Source organism: Saimiri boliviensis, chromosome 18 (assembly GCF_048565385.1).
Source record: "Saimiri boliviensis isolate mSaiBol1 chromosome 18, mSaiBol1.pri, whole genome shotgun sequence".
Lineage (NCBI taxonomy): Eukaryota > Metazoa > Chordata > Mammalia > Primates > Cebidae > Saimiri > Saimiri boliviensis.
In genome coordinates, this window is record NC_133466.1 from 30,203,591 (window position 1) to 30,219,474 (window position 15,884).

The 15,884-nt window shown below is 35.1% G+C and overlaps 1 protein-coding gene across 4 annotated transcripts in view; it reads right to left on the reverse strand.

Moving 5' to 3' along the window:
* Positions 1-15,884, reverse strand: part of ROBO1 (roundabout guidance receptor 1) — a 1,085,200-nt gene that overhangs the window by 37,815 nt on the left and 1,031,501 nt on the right. For 2 of the 4 annotated variants that reach the window (XM_074389506.1, XM_074389507.1), the window contains 4 exons: positions 13,456-13,482; positions 12,006-12,048; positions 5,503-5,657; positions 1,678-2,013 (listed from right to left, as the gene is read on the reverse strand). In XM_074389506.1, the coding sequence (XP_074245607.1) occupies positions 1,678-2,013; positions 5,503-5,657; positions 12,006-12,048; positions 13,456-13,482 (561 nt within the window). The remainder of the gene's footprint in view (positions 1-1,677; positions 2,014-5,502; positions 5,658-12,005; positions 12,049-13,455; positions 13,483-15,884) is intronic. The other 2 variants (XM_003928309.4, XM_003928307.4) reach the window with 2 other exon arrangements.

The window sequence follows — 15,884 nt, forward strand, 5'->3', positions numbered from 1 at the left end:
CATCTCTGTTTTATCTATATTTCTGAGTAACTAAAGAAACTAGTTGGACGATTTATTTCCCCTTTTTTTCTTTTGTTGTTGTATTCAGATTGTCAAGAAATAAAAATGCCTATACTCCAAATATATATAAACTATAAATAACTTGAACAATATAACAATATAATTTTAAAAAGAAATCATAAAAATATCATATCTGCAAATCGTAAAAAATAAATCACAATAACGTAAAAATAAAACTGAAACTTGTCAGCAAGGTTATATCTAATAAAAAAAAGTCCATGGTAAAAAACCAGAATATCTTAATGTTCCCCAGAAATGCTTCTGCTTACTTAGGCAAAGGTGAAAATCCAAATGATAAGCTCACCACTGGAATGTAGTCAGTAATAATCTGTCATCTAGTTGCATTCCAGGTTCTTTATTATAGTCTGACATACCAAATCTGCTTACAAGCAGTATAAACAATAAATCAGAGTTCTGAAATATTTGTACGGAGGCTCTCAGGGCTTTCCGAAGTCCACAGTAAAACCATACGCTATGAAGGAATAATGTGACAATAGTTTGAATCACCACTGCAAACTCCATGATTACAGAAACTGTCCTATTCATCTTTGTCAGTCTTTATCATGAACTTATGCAGAGTCTCGATCAATACTTATTAAATTGGGTTATTATACCAATCAAGGCCTTTCTTTAACTTGAGAAAAGACTAGCTCACTTCTTCATCAAGTTAAAACCTACAACATTAACCCAAATGAAATTTTTAAGTTAAAGTTTTGTAATCTTCAACTGCAGTTAGGTTGTATTTTTGAGGAAAATGTTCCCAACCCAACGCTAAAGAAAATAAGTCTATGTCTCCAATTATCTACCAGAAAATATATTCTTTACCTGGAATAGATGGGATGCATTGTCCCCAACTATTCACATTAGAGCAATCCTGGTTTTCCTAGAGGTATAACTTTGCAAATCATGTTATTAAAGCAGTAACCTAAAGGACTACAGAGAAATCAAACACCTATCTTTTCCAACTCCTACATGTTACAATAGAGAAACATTTCCTTCAGGCCACAGAATTCTATTCTGCGGCTTCAAGTTAATACTAAACTCAATTTATTTTAGGTTCTATACGGACAGACTTCTATCAGGTCAACCAAAGAAATTTAGGTTCTAAAATCATACATTGTAGCAGTCTTAATAACCACAGGAGGTAGGAGACATACAACAAATTGAACCGCTTCTCCAGTTCAAGTTTAATTATTTTATTTCAGGTTGATATAAAAATGCCATTGGTTTATATGACCACATAGAAGCAATTAACTTCCATCCTCTAGTGGAAAGAATGGGATAGTCTATTTATTGAAAATGTGAGGTATTGTGACAGTTGTACATCTGCCTCATGAATAAAAGATTGTCCCTCCCAATCCCTCACCTGCTATTAAATTCAAATTAATCTCAGTATCATTTGAAAATACTTATATATTATTATAAAATAAATTTTCCAAGGTTATTGTTGTGCTAATTAACTCCCTGACACTGGAAATTTCGAAACCAAAGAAATAAGAAAATCTTAGCGACAGAAGAAAAGATTTTACTTGCTAGTCTCAGACAAGTTTGAACGTCTAGTTGAGGTGCTGAGAGTACTATACAGAAACGGATGGGAATACATGCAAGCGTCCTCACCTTTGTTCAGCTTGTTTTGCTCCATGATGTTGTACTGAACTGGTGCCACTTCCTGTTTCTGCTGTCCCAGTGGTTTCCAGTGCTTCTCGCCAGAGTCCCCGCTGCCGCTGTTCATGTTGTTGCTGAGGTTTGACTGGATGAGCTGAGTGGTGGCGTAAGGAGTAGGCTGCCCTGATGGATTGACAAAACGCCCATCCTTCAGATTTGGGCTATTGAAGGTTTTCATCTCATTGATTTTGTTACTAAGGTCCACATCACCATAAACAGTTGACTCAGGGAGCATCAGATTTGTTTGTTTGTTATCCAGTTGGTTGTTATAATTGGCTATACAATCAGCTATGTGCAATGGAGAGGAAAAGGAAAAGGTCATTCTGCATGGTTATTCCTTTTAGATTTCTTTCTACGTAGCTTTGTGAGTCATAAGAAAATCGTAATGTAAAGTACAAGTGGGCTTAAATAAGATCAATAAAAAGGGCCAAATGTCCGCATGTGCTTTCTAAAGGAAATTAATAGTTGAAAATAAGAGAGGGTGCACAGAATTTGAATAGAGACCAAATAAATTTGAATTTCTGATAGTGCTGAAGTAAACAATTCATCAGATTTAAAATAATTTTTATTTAATAACCTCATTAATAGGAATCCTACTAAAATAATATATACACAAATATCTTTATGTGCCAACTTTTATTTTCTAATCTTTGGCTACTGAATTATGTGAAACTACAGGTTAGCTGCTGAAGCAACAGAGGAAACACATACATTGAAAATCCAAAGGAAAAAAAACTACTCATAGATGAAAGAACTTGAGATTTCAATATTTTATAAAATACTTATATTTAAAAGATATGAAGAATGGGGTAAAATGATACACTAAGGAGAATTCTGCTAGTTCTTGTTGTGGTCATACTGGATAACCATTATCTGGAAAGCACACTATATAATCATTTTCCCATGGTTTCATAGTAACACCCCAAGAAATATAAAATGACAGTAATAATAACAAAAGGTATGATAGTAACCTGGGTCACTGAATCAAATACAGCCTAAAATAATACTTAAATATCTAATATCTCATTTCCACTCCAGTTTTCTCTTCATTGAAATATTTGGACATTAAATAACTGAACATACATGTATTTTATATATATATATACACAATTAAGGTCTGAAGTTGAAAATACTAAAACAGTAGGGAAAACTAAAATGATATTTTTAAATTAAAAGTTTTACAATAGAAAAATTAGTTAAATCACAATGATAAAAATATCATTAATTATTTTATTCATATTGCCCAGAAGTAGTAACAACATCAACAAGTGACCTGTAGCATTGGTTTTTAACTGGGTATCTTTAAAAAATGATGAATTAACATGTTTGTTATGAAAGATGTGAATATGAAATAATCTGAACAAAAATGTGTAATTTCTCTATCCTACTGAATTCAAGTATTCTGCATTTCAACCATGAATGATCACAGGGAGCAGAAATACTTAATTCATCTGGTCTTTGCGATTCTTATTTCTAATTTCTAGTTTTGTTTAACAGTGGTTAAGAAATACTATAAAGGACATGTGGTTTTTGCAATCTCATTTTGTTTCGCCAATCATTCTATATGTGTGTTATGCAACAGAACTTCTGAGATGTTGGAGATGGTCTACTCTGCTTTGTCTGATACAGCAGTCACTAGTCACATGTGGCTACGGAGCACTTGAAATTTAGCTAGTGCAGATGAGAGACTGAGTTTTAAATTATATTTTATTTAATTAATTTAAATGTAAATAGCCATCTGTGGCCACTGGCTACCATATTGGACAACACAGCTCTACCTATTAATTTAAATGGGTACCACCATTTTCTTCTCTCCTATAGGTCTCAACTTAGTTTTTCTTTTACTTATGATTACATGAATATGTATTTGCCTAGACATTTAGAATATGGACCTCTGGAGGATGCGGACTTGGCCACATAGCTATGTCACATCCACATTCATTGGAGACTCAGGATTCGTTTTAAGGGGAGACATGCAGATTCCTTTATGATTTGTTCTTCACAATGTGTAACATCTTTACTAAAATCCATCTTCTCTCTCACTTTTCCTTAATTCCATGAGTTATTTTATTTCTATCATCATACGGATTCCTTACAATAATTTTAACGTTATCTATATGGGAATATTGTCTTTTTCTTGGGGGGGGTTATTTTGTCAGAAATCTTTGGTAATTTTTATCTTTGTTATTACTTTAAATCTCATATACTGTACATTCAATTTTTTACTATGTTTTGGCATGAAATTTTAGCAAGGTAATTTACTCACACATATATCTGACCCAACAAATAGACAATAGAAAATAAATGTATGCATACACACCTGCAATATATGTATGTGTGTGTACATATATAATACACACACACACACACACACATATATATATATATATATATAGTGTCCTCAGGATTTGCTACTATAAAATTTGATTTAAACTTTCAGTTAATTTTCATTTAAATTTTTTTGTCATTACTGTTGTAGATTATTATTATTTTTACTATTAAAGAATTTGGTTCATTATAATTAAGAACTTATTTACCTTTTGTTCTGTTATTCTCCAAATCTCAAAAATAATTAAATGTGATTAAAGATCATTGAATTATAATTTAAAATTATATGTCAGGCACAGTAGCTTATGCCTGTAATCCCAACACTTTGGTAGGCTGAGGCAGGAGGATTGCCTGAGCCCAGGAATTTAAGACCAGCCTGAGAAACATAGCAAAATCTACATCTCTATAAATTTTTTTTTTAATTAGCCAAGCAATGTGGTCTCTGCCTGTGGTCTCAGCTACTTGGGAGGCTGAAGTAAGAGGATTAGTTGAGCCCAGAGGTTTGAGGTTGCAGTGAGCTGTGTTAATGCCACCACACTCCAGCCAGGGCTACAGAGTGAGACCCTACCTCAAAAAACAAAAAACAAACAAACAAAAATGGTGTAAGAAATTGTCATCACATACATTCTGATCAAGATACATACCTTTGACCAGTCTGACCACCATGGTAACCCCTATCTTTACTAAAACTACAAAAATTAGCTGGGCATGGTGCTATGTGACTGTAAGCCCAACTACTTGGGAGGTTGAGGCAGGAGAATCACTTAAACTTGGAGGCAGAGGTTGCAATGAGCTGAGATTGTGCCACTGCACTCTAGCCTGGGTTACAGAGTGAGACTATGTCTCCAAAAAAAAAAAAAGACAAATAATTTTATAGTTACTCATGGTGGCTCACGACTGTAGTATCAGCAATTTGGGAAGCCAAGGTGAATGGATCACTTGAGGCCAGTTCGAGACCAGCCTGGGGAACATGGCAAAACCCCATCTCTACTTAAATAAACACAAAATTAGCTGAGCCTGATGGTGCAGGCCCATAGTCTCAGCTACTCAGGAGGCTGAGGCATGAGAATCACTCGGACTCAAGGAGAACAGGTTGCGGTGAGCCAAGATGACAGCACTGCCCTTCAGCCTGAGCAACAGAGTGAGACTCTGTCTCCAAAAAAAAAAAACAGATAGATACTTTCACATGATTTTATTTTTCCTTATTTGTTGTTGATTGTAGAGTTTATCTTCCCAATTATCTGGGAGAAATATTTCTAGTGGACAGTAAAGTATGGAGGTTAAAGGACGGAACAAATATTTAAATCAGGTTATTTTGCTAAACAATAGTCAACATTCGATAAAATATTGGTCAAATTACACCTTCCCATGTAGGGAGAGGGAAAGAAAACATCTTCTGGCTAGTTCCTAAAAAGCTTATCCATATCACGCTCTCTCTGTGTCCCTAACCTGGGCGGCTGTAGGTAGTGAGGTTGCTGTCACTGTTCCCATTGCCTGCTGCACAGCAGCTGATGGAGCAGTCATTGTGATTGTTGCCAGTGTTAGGCCACGTGTCTGCCAGCCAGGGCTGCGTGGTAGGTTCACTGATGTTGAGAAGTCCTGGCCTGAAGACAAAAAGATATAAAAGCAAATATTATAGGAATAGAGAATAATATTTTCTATTTAAAATTCCAAAAAATTCCTCATCTTGTTATTCTCGCAAATCATCTGATGAACTATGCTGAATGATAGTACCCCTTTTATTCTGCACACAAAGCAACTGTAATATGAAGTCCTGGGATGTGCCTCCATTGACGTAGCCATAGCTGTACATAGGAAGAGTTATACATCAGACCTGAAATCTCATATTATTTGCAACATTCTACTCTGCTTTTAGTCATAATGGTTCAAAATCAAACATGGAATATGAAAATATTTTTGAGTTTTTTCGTGGCTTAAAAAAATACCCTAGTGCAGAGAGTTTGCACTTCTTCATTTTGACCAATTAAAAAATTGTGACTCCTTACAACTTCATTAAAAAATGAAACAAGCCTCTTCACTCAGACAATAGATTCTTCAAATTAAATGCACTGGCATATTTTTCTCCAAAACTATGTCTTATATCTAATGAGTTTGGGGCTCTGTGACATTTTACACAGATCCTCATCAATGTTTCCGTGCCTAGTTCCGTAAGCTTGTCAACATTTTTGGATGGTGACAATGTAAAATGTCGTAAATCCTAACATAAGCAAAGGAAAGCTGATGAATTAAATCTGACAAAACAGAGACGTCCACTAAAAAGAATATTAGCGTTCATTTTGTTGTTTTTTGGCACAAAATATGTTTTTCCTTTTTTACTGTGCATTGGGAATCCCAGGTACTTTAGTGATTATTAATGGGAGCCCTGGATCACCAGAGGTAGGGACTCAAACTGTAGTCCAAGAGTGGCATTCTTCATTCCCTTTTCCAACACTGACTTCATATGGCATCATCTCCATTCCACAAAAGAGGTGACGTCCCCTTCACAACAAACAGACTGGCATGATAGACTCTGCAAAGGTTTTCTGGGTGGGTTTATTTATTTTCTATGTTAAAATTCAATAATTATATTTCTTATTTACCTGGGAAGAAAGAATCTCATAGTTCACCTTCCATAGTTGTTATTCTAGCACAAAGGGGAGGAAATTTACTACGCAAATGATGGTTGAGAAACAATCCATTCTATACAAAGACTATAGATTTATAATTCATTTTTGAATACATAGGTGGGTACATATACTTATATAATAAAATAAATATTTACTCTGCTTATAATGTGTGAGCTATTGTTCTGGTTTTTCTTTTTTAAACATGTATGAACTCATTAAGTCATTACAACAATGTTACAAAGGAGGCACCGTTATCCAAATTTTAAAGATGAGGGAATAAGGCCTTTCTATTTTAAATTCCAATAAATTCCTCATCTTGTTATTCTCACAAAATATCTGATGAACTATGCTGAATGATATTATCCCTTTTATTCTACACACAAGGCAACTATAATATGAGGTCCTGGGATGTGCCTTTACATAGCCACAACTGTACATGGGAGGAGTTATGCCTCAGACCTGAAGTCTCACATCATTTGCAACGTTGAGAGGTTAAGAAGCTTGTGCATGGTTCCATAAAGTGAGTGAATGGCAGAGTTGAAATTCAAATCCTAGCAGGCTGGCCCTATAGAGTTTACACTCTAATCTAAGATTTTAAAAACATATACTGGAGAGTGCTGAAGTATCCTAAAGCTCTGGAATATTCTTAATAAAAAGAAGAGTGGAAAGAATATCTGAAGTCTAAGCTGTTAAAACTGAGCCAACTTACTATTAAAATTGTTGATAAAAACATGATTTGAAGAGCAACGTTTCCAAATTGTTGAAATTTTAAACATTTTTAATGAAATTTTAAACATGCAAGCTATGACACCAATATCTGGAGCCTTTGAAATAGATGTTAGTTACAGAAATTCTGCATCTAATAAACTTTGCTTTCCTATTTTATTTTTCTTTGAACTGAAACTATGAATGTTATCACTGTAGAAGTTATTAAAAATAAAACTCCATATGTGACATAGCAGAGATTTTACAGGATATCTGAAGTATGGGTCAAGAGGAAATTTTTCACAGACTCACTTACATCTTTCAAAGGAATAGACAATATTTTAATGCTGCTCTGATTCCCTCTGAAAAACACTTTCATAGTGAATGCTTTGATGCCATCATAGGCTGAGAGACCTTTTCATATATATGAGTGATTTCCAACAGGAAGCTGAATCATCCATTTACATCCTAGTTTTCTGTTTAGACTTAAATTTGGGATGCTAATTATTTAAGGCAAAAGGTGAGCCAGGATTACTGGCCCATAATGACCCTTAAAATGCCATGTGTGTGTCAGAGAGGACTTTGAGGAAGTCAGGTCATATGTAGCTACTCTAATAAGGGTTCTAAGGTTTTTTAAAAACAATTTCACAGGCTACCTTTATATATTGAGCTTAAGATAAGAAGCAGAAAAAAAAAATCCACATGATGATTATAGGGATTAACATGTTTCTTAAATATTATTATGTAATATTATTATATATTAAGTGGATAGATTTGTGTCATGAAGAAAAAGAGGGCAAATGCACTTTAGTAATTATATGACAATTACTTTCAATTCCTGCTCTTCTCTTGATATTCCAGTGACTAACCCCAAGAAAGCCTATTTGAACTGCTCGATCACAAAATAAACTACAGAGTCCAGGAGTTGGGGAAAGGGTGAAGGAGGGGGCCAAGAAGGCTTATCAGGCTGTAGGCTGTCTCCCCTTCCCACTAGCAGATTGAATGAGCCTTAAAGCTAAGAGATAGCTCTAAGAATTGCCAGTATTTTAAAGAGAAGCAAGGCTTGAGCTCTATTTCCTCACCTCCCACCAACAGGAAATGTGGTACTGGCATTCTCTACCAGGCTAGCCAGACTTTCCCACTCCACCCTTTTCAGGTTTTCACTGCTTTCTTGCTTTAAGCTGTGGTTTGGATTGTTAAGTACATTTTTTTGGACGCGTTGCCTGGGATGTTTGAGGAAAGGAAGACAAATGAATAGAAACAGCTACTTAATATTTCCATGATCATTTCCCTGGATTTTCTCACAAATTCTTTGTCCTTCTTAAGTTGGGACGAGGTTTCTTTGCTTACCACAATCTTCATTCTCACTTTTCCAGGAATAACTACATTTGCAACGTTCAGAACTGCAACAGAGTTCTAGATAACCTTCTCCTTTATTACAGGAAAGAGCCTCTAAAATTTCTTTGTCACCAAGGACCGAACTCAGGCCTTCTGACGTTCATTTATTCAATGGCTCATTCATTTTTTTTCTTATTTATCAATGACATCTTTTCAAAAATAAATCATTCATGTGATTTATCACATTTATTAAGGTAATCCAATAAATTACATTTATTAATTATTAAAAATCCATTTATTGACAAATAAACCATATAATTTCAACCTCCAGGAACTCACATTCTCTTGTCAGAGGCAAACATATCTACCAGGAGTTGCCAAACATTTTCTGTAAAGGACCAGATAGTAACTTTTTAAGGCTTTCCAAGCCATATAGTTCCTTTGGGAACTAGTCAGTACTGCCAGTGTGGCTCAAACACAGCCATAGAAAATATGTAATCAAATGAGCCTGGCTGTATTCTTATAAAACTTTATTTATAAAAACAGGAGCAATGCTGGATTTGGCCCAAAAGCCATAACTAGCTGACCTCTGATATAAACAAAAGATAATTGCATCTGTTATGTTAGGGGCTTCACTGAGGTAATTCCACATTAGATAGTTAATGGAGGACAGAGGAGGTGGAATTCAGTAAACTGACATGGGTCACTGGGCAGGGAGACAGTCCAGATCTACATAATACATGCACAGTGTAGTAAGGACACACAGAGAATGCAGTCTTGGTAAATGGCAGGTGGGGTGACACAGTGGACTTTAAGGTCTGGCACATTTTGAGGTATGAAGTAAGTCTGCAGAGCCCTAGAGTTTGTGGACTTTGTATATTATACCAAATTTGGAGCTGAAATTCTAAACATGGTAGGTCCTATTGATAATGGGATTTTCTGGAGCTCAGAAATATGATTAATATGCATTTCAAAAGATCATTCTGTCTCCAGTGAGCAAAGGGAATTAGCAGGAAATAGTGCTAATGAAGGTAATACAGACAAAGGTAGGACTCCTCAGAGCTTTTGTCACAGATTAGGCAAAGGAGAAGTAGGGCTTGAAGTGAAACAATATTAGAGGGAAAGGAGTAAGAGACAGCATCAACGTGCAGTCATGGATACAGGAGGTCCAAGAGGGTGACTGAAAGGTTTTGGCTGAGGTGTTATGAACCAAGTGAGGTAGGGAGTTCAGTGAAGGCTCAGAGAGTCCGAAACACATGAGAGAAACCAGTGCTTAAGAGACAGACACGAGTTCATTATGTATTCTCCTATTTCACTGGATCACAAAACACAGACACAGACACAGACACACACACACACAGACACACACACACACTGACACTCACATCCATAAGTGACTAGGAATGGGGCCCTTTCTTAAGGCATTCCCTGTTGTCCTCATCCTGTTTTATTTTTTCCATAGCATTTATTAACTGCTGATATTATACAGTTGATTTTTTAAAAAGTTTATTATTCATCTTGCATTTCCCCCACTATAATGTAAGGTCTAGAAGGGCAGGAATTTTTATCCACTTTGCCTACCGATGCTTCCCAAGTAAGTAAACTAGTACCTGCCACATAGTAAGTGTTCAATATACTGCATGAATAAATAAATCTAAAATTTTGTATATAGCTGACATTTTGAGCATTGACTCTGAAATCTTTATTTAACTGTTGCCTCTGTAACATCCCAACATCATTCAGCATTTCATTTAGGAAAATGATCATTTCTATTTAGTATTTGAAATAAAGCAGTTTCACTGCCAGGGATTCTATTTTTAAATTTAAAAAGCTATGTTTGTTTTGTGATAACAGTGAGCTCTCCAGACAGACAGCTCAGGAACTTTGTGATTTTTCAGTCTTGCCGTAGCAACTAGCATTTGCGACCTATGCATTTTCCTGCCATTGTTTCCCATGGGCTAGTTTGCTCTATCTAGGTCATGAATTTTTTTGGATTCGGAAGCGGCTTATTTTTCTGCATGTGCACGTGTGTGTGATACTTGGGAAGAACATATCCAAGATGCTCAAGAAGCACTTTCACATGCCTTGATTAATGAAGAAGTTGAAATCTACAGTCATGAATATACACATGTAATGAAGTGGTTATAAAATAGCATATTCCAGATTCACCCACGAGAAAATGTTCTTATGCCAGAGGCTTTTTCATGAACGTCTGTGCTGTGATTTAGACGGAATTCCCCTGGATGCACAAACACACCCTGGTTTAATTCCTGAATCAAGTGGATTTATTCCTTATGAAAACCTCCCAAGTTTTGGGTCTTTCATGGGCTGGCTTTGTTTCACAGGTATGAAAACAGGAAGTTAGCAATACCCAGTACAAATTTGTTGCCAAATTTGTACAGCATCGGCTAAATGTGGTCAACATTTATTTTTAAAATCACTCCTTGTTATGTAAGTAAATTAAGTGATATTCTTATCTGATGATATATTCCTGAATACTATGGAACAAGTTCACTGAATTTGAATTATAAGATGGTTTTGGTTGAAGATTTTTTTTTTTTTTACACTGTAAGCTAGATGTTACCGTCTTAGAGGGAAAAACACCTAATTGTGAAAAATCCTGAAGCTTGGCTCACTTAACTTATACCTTATTTAAGCCCCTTTAAGCTGGGTGTCAAATTCATTTGTGATTTCTCTGTGAATATATTAAAGTTCACTGAATAATAATTACTTTAAAATCACAAACATAAGATTGAGATTCATTTTAATTAGAGGAAGGAAAACGTTCTTTGTTAACAAGCTACCTAGATTTCGTCTTTTATTTCAACACATTTTCCTGCAAATGGAGATGCGAACTATGTTGAATTCATAACAAGAACAAACAAACATAACCTACAAATTATGAGTAATTGCTGTGTTCAGCAGGTTTCTCGAATGAACACTTTTTCTTTGGTAGTATTTGTTAACTAGCTATGTTTCTTAATCTTCATAAATGCCACAATGATTAACTCCTTTGAATCATTTGCTAAATCAGCAAGTCTCTCTTTCTCGGTTAAAGTGCTCCCTCTGGTGGTTACTACAATGCAACTGCTCCAATCAACTGCATTTGTGTGTAAACAGCATGGTTCAACAGCACAGCTGAATGGAGTCTTTCTCAAGGAACTAAATAAATTTCACCTTTAAGTTAGACTTTTTAAGCAGAGAAAGTGGTGTCGTTGAGGAAGATGAAGAAGAAATATTTGGAATTCCCTTAAGGATCTACAAAACAAGCAAGGTAATTACCTCCCTCCACTGCTGACAGCTTCGCCTCCTCTCTGATAAGTTACTAGAACGTTACAAAAAAAAGAGAACAATTAATAGACATGTTTATATATCAAAAGCTATTACATTCATGAGCATCTTTCTAAAATAGAATTCCTTCTCCCTTGCTACCTAGAAGCATTGAAAAAAAATCACACGATGTAGCAGATTTCTTATTCAACTAGTAATGTTGCTTTAAATATTGTATAGAATTAAATATATATCTTTCTATATATAACTCTTATTTTCTTCATATTCCAATAAGGTTGCGAATCAAGAAAAAGCAAAACATCAGTACACACTTATTAAATATAACTATTACACATCTGCACATTAGCATTCCCATGGATTTCCATTTTGAATTTATTCGTAAATTACATAATTTTATGATTTTATGTAAGTGTAAACTTAAACTCAGGAAAAAAAAAACTACTAACTTATTTTCCCAGAAGTATGAGAACCAGTAAATCAATGTTAAAATAAACCTTTCCACACACAAAGATGTATGCCAAATTGTGACTATTAATTCATGTGACCTATCTTTCATTGTGGCTTGTGCAAACTATTTCTCATTATATTTTCATCAGACATGTATAGGTAATCAAAACATATTATAATGCTCTTGAAAGCATTCTCAGCTTAATGAATTTGGGGTGTAAAAATTTAACCATAACAAGAACAACAAAAAAGATTTGCACACAGTTAGGCTAAGTGGTTAAGAAGATTAGCTTTTCTGTAAATACGGACACATTTTCTATGAAGAATTGTGTTTTTAAAGCTGCCAAATTCTGCTACTTAGAAGAACTCCAAACTGAAAGTCTGCTATAGAGAGATAACTGCTCCCAGTGATTACAATAACTGGATTAAAACTGAGAGGGCATAACTACAGGTACGTCTTTTCCCAGAGGTGATGTGACAGAACAGGACCCATTTTGAAAGAAATGGAATAGAACAGAATATTAGGATTCTGACTTAGGGAAAATGAAAAGTTTTATCTTTCACATGGGCTGGATATTTGGGTTACCTTTAACAATACTGATTCTAGGGACAGAGAGTTACAAGGGAGAGAAATTTTTTGTTGGAAAACTCGAAAGCTTAAGTTGAAAATGCACTGCCAAGTCTGAAATAGTCAATAAGATCATTAGCATGTTAAATCATGCTGAAGGTAGAGACAGTGTGTCTACTTAATGAAACACATGCAAACAAGGCTAAGATCCAGTGTGGAACTGTGAATAAATAATTGCATTGAATGGATGAAAAGCAACACCAACCATTTCTACTTCAAATGCATGCCTGGTGTGAGTAAACGAAGTATAACACTAAGTTCTTTCCCCAACTTACTGCAGAAAATGACATAAAAACAGAAACACAATAGTAGAACACATGCCAAACTAACAATGGAAAAGAGGTGGGTAAGAGTGCAAATATATACCTGTTGGTGTGAAGGTAAAAGACGGGACTGAAAAATGAAAACAAAATATAAACCAGTTATTAAGCTGAAGAGAGAAAGGGAACATATCACATTAGTATAAATCAAGCAGACAGCTGAACATAAAACAAATGTAAATAACTAAGCCCGTAGTTGTGACACTCTGATATATGAATAAAACCATCTCTGAGGTTAAAAAAAAAGAGCTTGTCTCTACAGGTACCATTTTGAAATGTCTGACATTCTAGCACGCTCAGGAGGGGAATTGTGCTGGGTTAGCCTGTGAATAACCCTGCATTTAGCAACACAGACTTAGCTCATGGTTTTAGTACAAACAGGAATCCTCCACTATTAATCACCTCCAAGCACAGGATGATGGATTCTTAAACACGTATTATCAGAGTCTTGCTGGAACCTTATCTAGAAATCTAAAAGTAAATGCTTATTAAAGTGAACTACTAGATGCACTTACGTATTCAACATTGAGAGAAAGAAAGAGAGAGAAAGAAGGAAAAGAAGGAAAGGCGAGGAAAGGGGAAGAAGAAACAAACAAAACAGAAGGAAAGGAAAAGATGACCCGAATAAAAGAGAACCGTAAAACTTAACTGTTTACTAAGCGGAAATGCCTGACATTTTATCATATAAATGACATTTTTATCATCATAAAAAGTTGAGAATGGACAGAAAAAAGTCGAGTTTTAAATTAGAATTTCTTTATCTGAGTTTACTTTTAGAAGCTTCCTAGAAGTAGGCTGGACATTCTTTTAATACCACAGTAGAAGCTAAACAATAGAACAATAACACCTCTCTGAAAACCTTCACACTCTCTGCAGTTATAAATCTTAATCTAATCAATAATGCCTGAAATTGAACTGCAGACCTTAAAAGTAGCAGCCATTCCTCCCCCACTTTTCCTATCTTCTCTCATTCCTGGGGGGTTGGATAATGCCAGAGCAATTTCCATGTCATTTCACAGAGGGAGGAGATTGACTTATTTCCAATCTCTTCATGTTAAAGTAAAGTAAACGCTGCTCTGGTTAAAAAAAGCAATGAAATATGTTATTCCCTCTAAGATTAAAGTTTCTTTAAAATAATCTTTAGTATAACAAACTAGAAAATTGATTACTTATCATGTATCAAAACACTTCCAGAAATATGTTTTCTATTTCACCTTTGAACATCTCCAAGAAATTTACAGGAGAATCGGAGCATTTGGGGTTGCAAACTGAAACACTATAGCATCCTCTACAATTGTTACTTCTTCCCAAGCCACTTTATCTCCGAGCATACTAGAAAGAACAAAAGCAATGCTGTGTCCCCAATTTACACCCTGGCCTTCGTTTGCAGCACAGCAATCCCCGTCTTAAGAATCCTATTGTGTTTTCTTTCAGTCAGGTCTTTTCAGAGAGTCAGTGTAATTTAGCTACATTCAAAAATTCAGAGCCATAGTAACAAGTCTTCATTAAAAAAATAAAAAATGAAAGGTGCATTTGAAACTAAAGCTATTCAAGCAAGAATGGAGTGCCTGAACATTAATTTGCAATCACAAGGACACCAGGAAAATATGAAAGGTCCTTGTCATTACTTCTTCTAGCTAACTGCTAACCCCACTTTGAGGAATTGAAGAAGAGATGAAAAGGAGGTCAATCTAAATGAAATTTTCACTGCTAGCACACCAAATAACAACTTAATTTCCAAAGCTTCCAATAATATAATAAACTCTCTGTGTACCTAAGTGATGCTGGTGCAATATGTGAATGCGTGTGGACAGGAGGTGCCCAGTGAACTGGCAGATATCACACGGACACACCGATTGCTAAATGTAAAGGGGAAATGTTAAATGTGCTCATGATTCCCCCACAGTTACACTCTGCCTTGATGTTTTATAGGTTAATAGTCTCTTTTACAAGTTTTATTCTTTAAAATATTTCACTTTCTATTTTTCTTAAAATGACCCAGCACTGATTTTGGCATGGAAAATTTAAGATCTCAAAATGCACTTAAAAAAATTGCATAGAAAAAAAATTATGAAAAAGGGTCAACAGAACAAAGTGAAGAAAGCAGAATCAAATGCTCATCAAATTACATTTGTAATTATGTTCTATGATTTCTGCTTAAATGCAAGCTAAACTGAAGGGGCAATGGTATTAGTTTAATAAGTTTTGCACAAAGAGCACATAGGCATTTGTCAGCATGCTCAAAGTACGTTAGTAAAGGAAAAGAAACATTTCAGTAGGAAGGAGAGCTGCATGTTACATTATTATATTTCAAGACAACGTAGAGCATTAAATTATTACAATCACGTAGCTACGGCACTTCATTGTGATAAGAAACACAGGATTCCACTGACTGGCTATTTGCAAAACACAGTTGATGATGGAAGTCTTTTGAGGAAGAATTCAAGAGACTCCATATCTGTATGTTAATTAGTC